Source organism: Cyprinodon tularosa, unplaced genomic scaffold (genome assembly GCF_016077235.1).
Source record: "Cyprinodon tularosa strain WSP-4 unplaced genomic scaffold, ASM1607723v1 ctg21, whole genome shotgun sequence".
NCBI lineage: Eukaryota > Metazoa > Chordata > Actinopteri > Cyprinodontiformes > Cyprinodontidae > Cyprinodon > Cyprinodon tularosa.
Window position 1 is genome coordinate 1,858,062 of NW_024038778.1, and position 8,599 is coordinate 1,866,660.

General features: G+C 38.6%; 1 protein-coding gene across 1 annotated transcript; it reads left to right on the forward strand.

Moving 5' to 3' along the window:
* Positions 1 to 278: 278 nt before the first annotated feature.
* Positions 279 to 6,222, forward strand: mief2 (mitochondrial elongation factor 2). Its single transcript, XM_038285298.1, has 8 exons — positions 279 to 445; positions 1,477 to 1,635; positions 2,617 to 2,782; positions 2,861 to 2,958; positions 4,068 to 4,244; positions 4,374 to 4,537; positions 4,684 to 4,836; positions 5,178 to 6,222. Exons 2-8 carry the CDS (start codon positions 1,498 to 1,500, stop codon positions 5,677 to 5,679), a joined length of 1,398 nt encoding a protein of 465 aa, XP_038141226.1. The 5' UTR covers positions 279 to 445; positions 1,477 to 1,497; the 3' UTR covers positions 5,680 to 6,222.
* Positions 6,223 to 8,599: the final 2,377 nt, after the last annotated feature.

An 8,599-nucleotide genomic window follows, 5' to 3' on the forward strand; every position in this document is an offset into this window, starting at 1 on the left:
TGCGTTTTCTGGTTAAAACATCCTAGTTCCTCATTAAGTGAAGTAACACTGGGTAAAAGTAGTCATATTTTAAAACAATATGACTCGAGTAGAAGTAAAAAGGAGGGCCAAAGCTGGTCATTTTTACCTAATAATTACAAAGGTAAATGAAGCCAGTTACTACCTGCCTCTGCTGCATTTAAAAAAAAGGAATTTTGAATTTATAATCACGAAATTGCTGCATTACCATCAGTTTGTCGCCAGAGGGAGCTGTTAATTATCCAAAAAACATCGCGAGAGGATTCAAACACACGAAGAAGACGGAGCGAACAGCTGTTTGTTAAATGTTTATGCTAATGACAGAACTGCGGTGTTCTATTGTTAAACAACAGCTGAGGACGTTTTTAATTTCATTAAAGACTGATGGTTTGAGTTCTGAAGGACGCATTTTTGTCTGCAACGAGCGGTCAGTGTTTTTAACACCTAAAATCACTTAGCTGTCATTCACAGCTAACGTAGCTAAATTGCTTAACAGTTGCTGCTAGAAACGTTAGCGTTGGTATTGTAGGGGAAAATTGGACAACATCCTCTAAGTATTACTGCGCATTTATGTTATTTAGCTCGAGGGTTTTATATCTGTATCGACAGAATTGCATAACTTGGTCCTCATACCATTTGACCTTTGTTATTGTTCTCAAGACAATATAGCTTGCTGTTTGGGCTTTAGTTTAGTTTATTTATGGAACTGGGCCTCAAACGATGTAGTCTTTGAAACTATAAGCTTTATATATATATATATATATATATATATATATATATATATATATATATATATATATTTTTTTTACTGTACAGACTATAACTTGACCTGGAAGATTCTTTTAAACCAGCTTGCTGTGAACTAATGTAGCTACTCTGTTTATAAATTGAGCATGCAAAACTCATTGCATGATTGGCTTCTTTTTTGTTTTGCTAAGAGTATGTAATGTAGCAGATTATTTGACAAATTTCTGATAATGATTGTGCCACTTGATCTATGTGTCGTTGTCAGAAGTGAGACAGAATTTGATCATGTGTTTGGATCATCCCCCCCCCCCCCCCCAAACTCTAATCTAAGAGGACTCCTGATTTCTGTCTGTTCTGTCACATAAATTTGTCTGGACAACATTTGATCCTGGCATCTATAGTGACCCTTGGTTGCTATATGGAGCATTTTCTATTGGACCAAATATGTGTAGAGCAGTAAATCAACACTTTCATACCATGGGGATCAAACAACCAAATCTGCAACTAAAACACAGCTGATCTCTGGTTTAATTTTTGTAACAGATCAGTTCTGATCCAAGTTTATTTAATCAATTGTCAGATTTTCAGAATTTTGAATTTCCGAAGTAAGAAAACCTTTAACAAATAAATAAATGGCAGCCAGTTTGTTCTTGTCCTGAAAGACATGTTGTTTTTTATTCTATATACCTGGATATTTTTGTTCTTTCAAAGGCTAACCACAGAAAGGAAGCCATGAGCTTTCAGGGCAGTCGGAAAAGAGGAGAAGAGGGCATTGCCGTGGTGATTGACTTCCTGCTGGCTAACGCTCGGCTGGTTCTGGGAGTCGGTGGTGCTGCTCTGCTAGGCATTGCTACCTTAGCAGTTAAACGGGTAAGTGCTCCTGAGGTGGTTGTTGTTGCCACATTACTACGTCTCTCCCAGTTTGTTTACCAAGCATATTCAAAGGCAAGCACAGATGTGCTTGCACGGATGTGCAGAACTAATTTGTTATTTAGTGCATGTCAGTGCCGACATCTTATTGAAACCAGAAATAGGTTCTAACCATGAGGGATTGCTGCTAAGTTGACAATTCAAGTGACAGTCTGCTGTTAATTCATGCTCTTCCAAGAAGTGATAGCCGGGCACTTGTTAAACACTTTGAATGATAAACTAAACTTGAACACGTTGTTGGATAACTGTGATCAATTTGGAAAGTTATTACATTGAATCTGTGTTCATGATTGAATCAAAACTTTTTTTTTTTTTTTTAGATTCATAAACTGCTTTGAGACAACTTGCACTTTTAAACTGGTGGCATTAGATAGATTACCTAAATTTGTATGGAGAATCATAATTTTTCTGACATTCTGGGATTTTTGTTTTGTTGTAATGCAGATGGGACCATAATCTGCCCTTAAGGACATAAAGAACTTTTTCACTTTTGGTAGCATCCGCTGCCAGAGCTGATTGCTTAGTTTTAATTACGCTTCTGCTCATGAATCCCATTGATGTCACATGAGGTTATTGCTATTGACTTGAACTTTCTTTTGAATCTATGTAAGGTCATCTAATGTTGTGACTACTTTTTCTTTTCCATACTAAAAATGCCTGGTTATGTCATTTTCTATTCAAGTACTGATTTTACATTAACATTCAATATATCATCAATCTGTGTGTCTATTATAGTTCTAGAATTTTATTCATAAACAACCCTTTCTTCACTTGAAATATTGGATATTAACTACAATGTAATGGTGCAAAAAGCACCTCAGGTTTATAGTGTAACCTAGTTTTCCTTTATGGTCATGTTAGCGTATGCTTAGTTTGTGCCTCTTCAACTTGATGATTGGAAAAATGAATGTTTGTGTTTAGCTGATAGAGCGGGCAGGCCGTGCAGCAGAAGATGAAAAGGTGGAGCAGAAGGTGGCTGAGAGCTGGGAGGAGCTAAGTTTAGTCTCTGCTTCTCCAACGCTCATCAAGAAGGGAATAGAGGGTGTTGTAATGAAGCACGTCTCCAAGGCAACTAAACAGCACAAAGGTATGGATTATACACATTGATATATTTTCAGATTTTTCCCCCACTCTTGTTACATGTCAGCTGTTCTTCCCCAACCAGCTGATCTGTGTGAAAACCTTGAAGTGTCCCCACTGGAGGTACAGCCTAACCTTGAGGCTAAGTCCAAGAGGCTTCAGCTTTGTGTGCTGACACTACAGGTACAGTTTACCTTTGAACTACTCTGTAAAAATCAAGTTGTAACAGCTGCTCTGTCAAGAGCTCATTTATCAGAATCAGACATACTTTAATAATCCCAGAGGGAAATTACAGTATGTGCATGTGTAAAGTCAAAACACAGTATAGAAGAAGAGAGCATGAAAGATACTTAAAGTGGATTGAAGAGCTTGAGGCTTAATCTCAAGCTAAAGTAAACTGATTTATCTTGTGATCATGAGCTCTTCAATTCTGAACCTTTTCTGCAATGCTTTGAATACATCTGTTATTACGAACATTTGAAACTAGCAGAAAAGTTGAATCTTCTTGACCTTATTTGAAGGAAATTAACAATAATTATTCAGCCAGAGTTACAATAAAACTTAATTTAATTCAAGTTAATATAGATATATTTGAATGGCCAAGGTTCAGTATAGACATTTTCCTGCATTTTAATTCTCTTTGGCATTTTATGCTGAAAATGTTAATTAACTTTGTCAGTTGTTATTATAAGGTAAAACACATAACTTTTAAACACTACAAGGCAGCACTGTGTAATTTTCAGCCACTAGGGAGGGCTAGACCTGTAACTTCCAGGTTTCAGCACCTGGCAATGTGTCTTTGAGTCAAATAGCAGACCACTTTGAACCAACAGATTGAGAAGTCATGGAGTTACCTTTAAAGGCAAGGAAACATTCATCCCTCTAGATTAAATCCTACATAAGAGATCAAAAATATTTCTGGTCAGGTAAATGTTTTATCTATTTTGTTGCATAGCAACAGCTTTTTTAGGGTTAGCGCTTGTGTTTAAGGGGAGCTAATGCACCTCTCTGGGCTATGACTGACTTTTTCAACAATGGGTCTGAACCTCACAGTCCACATGGACCATCAATACATGGCAAGTGCTCAATATTGCCCTGAAAAATCATTTCATATTTCTCAATTCAGATCAATACTTGGGTCAAACTAACAGTGTTGCTTTAAAAATAAACTTTAATTGATTACCCTTTGTATTGTTTAATTATTAAGGCTTGTGAGGGATTAAGTTTTCTTATCTTTGCATTGAAAAACATGCCGGGTAAAACATTGTTTCCAATTATTGGACATTCTCTAGGAGCGCCTGCAGCAGTACTACTCCAGCAGAGTGGTGCTGGCTCCACAAGAAGTAAAGAGGACTCAGTCTCTGGCGCTGGATATCTGCTCTGAGATTCAGGGCTTTCTTCACAGCCGTCACCCAGACATGCCTCTGGGAGAAATGAACCTCGGAGGTTCTCTCCTGGATGATTTGCAGGTAACCTTGATGAATGTGGAGCTTTCTACTCTTATTTGAAGAAGCAATTTTCTGTAACTTGCATGTTTATGTAGAAGAGATTACATGTACATAGAGATTTTTTTCTCTTTTATATTTGTTTATATTTAGGTGGTCTGTGCAGACCACGTGTGTCTGCTAGTGCCCCTACAGCTGGAACCTTCATTGTGGCGCCTCATTCCTGGAGAGGAGACACTACTAACACACCCTCTGCACTGGATGGTGCGTCGGGTCAACCTGGAATATTTTCCAAGAGGGCGCAGTTACTGGGACAGGTAATCACACGCAGATTAAATGAGGTCAAATTGTGTTAAAACTTAACTAGTTCATCAGGATCCATCTTAGCCTGACCTCATGATGTTGGAGATGCAAAGAGGCCATGCGGTTTTTGTTTTGACCTGTCTACCTTTGGGTTTTATAGGTACTTGGTGGGAGGTTACCTGTCATCAGAGGCTGTTGTGAGCTTGTTCAGTAAGGCTGTCATGGAAACTGTGAACTGGCCGTCTGTCAGCAGCACTTTGGACTGTCTCGTCAGACCAGTACTGGGAGTGTCGGACCTGAGACTGGAGATCCGGTCTGTTTGTTCTGATGGATTTTTTTTTTCCTTGATACCCTTTAAATTTTCGTTGATCTTATTCTGCAGCACAGTATAGGGGGTCTAAATAATATGTTGCATTTTACCTCCAGCATTTACGCACTGAGTGATGATGGAAAACTTAAATCACACAGACTTTGTATTTGAGAGGAAAGTGGGCTTTAGGTGTGGTTCATCTACTGAATGAAAGTATATCTTTTTTTAGTTGAGTGGTGAACAGTATTAGCCAATGAAACTGAAGATTTCATTTGCCAGCTGATTTATAAAATTATAAAACAGTATAAATGTATTTATGTTTCGGTTTTTTTGTAATATTTCAGGCCTGAAAGTGAAGCGTTGAGCAGTGATCGACCAATCTTCATCTCAATGCTGCCCGTCCTCAGAGAGGGCGATGTGGTCCTGACGGCCCAGCCAGAGCTCACGTCTCCTTGGGTTAACGCCTGGCACCTCTCTCTTTACCCATGGGAGACCCAGCGCCTGGCTCAGCTGGACACTGCTGATGACGGCTGCCGCAGGTTAACACTCAAAATCCTGAAGGCTGTTTGCAAACTGAGCCCCCCTCTCCGTCCCCTAGAGGCCGCCCCGCTGGCCAATCTGATCCTACACCTCAGCGACACAGAGGACGACTGGTCAAAGAACAGCCTGGATGTCAGATTACAGCAGTGTATCACTCAGCTAATTGGTCATCTGGAACAGGGAGCGTTACACAGCTACTTCAAACCTGCCGTCAATCTGCTGAGCAGCCTGTCCGAGGATCAGGTGGACCAGATGGGTTTCATGCTCTACTGTGCGGTGTCAGATCCTGAAATACTGCTCATTTGAATCCCAAGGTTTCCACAGACATGCAGAATTGCATCTGATACAAAGAGGTGCAGTCACTGTGTCATGGCAGGTGAAATGTCTGCAAAGCAGATACAGAAGGGATGGTTAAAGTGCTAAAAGTCCCACAGAAAGAGGGACAAGTGCCAATGGAAAAAGAAGAGGACAAAATAATAACGCTTTAGTACCAACCTATGCTGCTGGTTTTGCATTTTGGTTTTTGCACATTTATGAATTAAAGGCTTGCATTTTTCTTCATGATTTTTAAAAAGTTCTTTGAATATCCTGCTTACGCAGAGAAACGGATAACCTGCTGAAATTGTTCCTCTTCAGTAACCTGGCTTTGGTAAATTTGAATAGTTCTCAGTAGGACTTTTACAATTTTCTTCCGTCTTTATTCAGAAAGTTCTCTCATCATCTTACGTATTTTTAAACAGTGAGCTTTGTCAGCAAATTTCATCTGTGTTTTTATTAGGATCTGTGCGTGTGTGTGTGGATATAAACAGTGAAATAAAATGTCCTTATTTACCCCATTATGTTACATAACCTCTGTATTACATGTCATTTGACTTTATTCATAATGGTTAGATAACCAGCATCCTGGGGGGAAAGGGCAGAATTTCCTTTCAAGCCACAGACTAGTTTTTATTTTTGTGTATTTTGTTGGAACCGTTTTCTACATGTAGATTTAACAGCTTTCAGGTTAACACTTTTTAAAACACTATTTAATTTCCCTTCACCAAATATAAATTAGTCAAATGTGTATTTACTTAACTGAAACAAGAAAAATGTAAACTTCCAAATGTTCTATTTTTTAGCATGTAAATGCATAGGCTGAAGGGATTGACAAGAAGTTATAGCTGAAAACCTTGAGGTTTATCTCACCACAGCTTTATGTGGGAAAATAACTAATTTTTAAATTCACATTAGTGAATTGTTTTACCTATTGGGTCCCTCACCTTCTGGTGTCTTAAGTTTAAAGCATTATGGGTTTCACCTGGAGTTTTTTGGATCTAGAGGATAGACATGTGTTCCCAGGTTTTATTCAGATAAATTCAAGTGATTTTTATACTATTTTACCTCCAAACTTATCTAAAGGTAATTAAAGGTCCAGATAATTTCCATTTATATGGCATGTTTTGAAAAATTCTAGTACATTCATTACAAACCATTATATTATCCATCCATTATCTGACATGCTTCTCCCAATTGGGGTTGTGAGGGGTGCTGGTGCCTATCTCCAGCAGTCAATGGGCAAGAGGCAGGGTACACCCTGGACAGGACGCCAGTCCATCGCAGGGCAACACACTCATACCTAAGGAAATTCTAGAGAAGCCAATTAACCTAACAGTCATGTTTTTAAACTGTGGGAGGAAGCCGGAGTACCTGGAGAGAACCGTGGATACCCACGCATGCTCAGGGAGAACATGCAAACTCCATGCAGAAAGACCCCCCGGGCCAGGAATCAGTTTTAAGGTTAGGCTGTGCACAGATATGTGCATATATGCTCTAAACATATTTATAAATATAATACACAGAACTCTTCAGTTTTTATCTATTTCCTAGATGCATCAAAAGCATTTGACAGGGTAAATCACAGAAAACGTTTTATGAAACTGCCACAAAAAGGTGTACCAGAGTATATTACTGTATTAGTATTATGTCATATTGATATGCTCAGCAATGACTGCAGATTAAATCGGGGCAGTAACAGGATGAGGCACGGTGGGATTTTGTCCCCAGTTCTGTTTAATTTGTATCTGGATGATTTATCTAGCAAGTTGGGAGCTTGTAACACTGGTTGTTTGGCTGGTAGCTCTGTACTTAATCACCTCATCCATGCAGATGATTTAGTAATACTTAGTACTTAAAAACCATTTAACTTCTTTTGTAAAAATTTGATTGCTAACACTGAGCCTGGTTCTGCTAGAGGTTTCTTCCCGTTAAAAGGGAGTTTTTTCTCTCCACTGTCACTACAAGCATTCTTAGTGTGAGGGATTGCGTTCGAGTCAATGCAATAAACTGGTTTTCCTTAGAAAGACAACTTTAAATCAATTTGACTGTATGATCTGGTAAACTGTAAAGTGCCTTTAGATGATGTGTTGTGAATTGGTGCTATAAAAAATAAACTGAATTGAATTGAATTAAAATGTTATCCCAGCCATTGAAAACAAATAATACAAAAGCTGTAAAAAAAAAAAAAAAAAAAAAAAAAAGCAAACAAGAGCAAGAAGCAAAAGCAAAATCCATTCTTAAAACAGCTGCTAAGATGTACCCCTTGTGTACAGTGGGTGGCGCTATAGTCAGAAGTTGTTTCCATGTAAGCATGCTTGATTAAAGCAAAAACAAAGTAGCCTGTAACAGTTTTAGTATTTTTAAATAAGGCAAAACCTTTTGTTTGTAAGAATCGATTTTTTTTGTTGTGGCTGTTATCGATGTTTTGTTTCAAAGGAAGCTGTCAATATGAGGCAGTTTTTCGTTGTTTTTTAAATATAGAAATAGACTTAAACTCTATGCAGTTGTTTCTTTGACAAAAGAAACAACTGCATAAACAACAGATAAAAGGTCATTACAAGTGGCAGCAGGGTATTTGTAGGTTGCTGTTTTTTTAACCCCTCAAAGATCAACGATGGAGACCTCAGGGAACAGTGAGGAGAACATCGTCCTCAGTGATGATGAAGATGACAATTCCTGCACCATCATGGAAGAGGACGTAGCTAAAAAGACAGGTGAAAGTTTTGATCTAAACATCTGATTTCACGTGTTCTTTATTTTTTTAGTCACAAAGATCATCCCTGTCTTTGTTCCAGATGAAGTTTTACCATCAAGCTCTCAGGATGAAGACCTGACCTTTTCCCGTGGAGCTGTATGTCAGGATGTACGGCCTCACGCCCGCTATGACTGTCCCATTTATCCTTTTACG

Coding starts and splice junctions, on each gene's coding strand:
- mief2 (XM_038285298.1), top strand. CDS start 1,498: ATGAGCTTTCAGGGCAGTCGGAAAAGAGGAGAAGAGGGCATTGCCGTG. Junction 2,783..2,860: donor GGCAACTAAACAGCACAAAG/GTATGGATTATA, acceptor TTCCCCAACCAG/CTGATCTGTGTGAAAACCTT. Junction 4,538..4,683: donor GGGCGCAGTTACTGGGACAG/GTAATCACACGC, acceptor TGGGTTTTATAG/GTACTTGGTGGGAGGTTACC.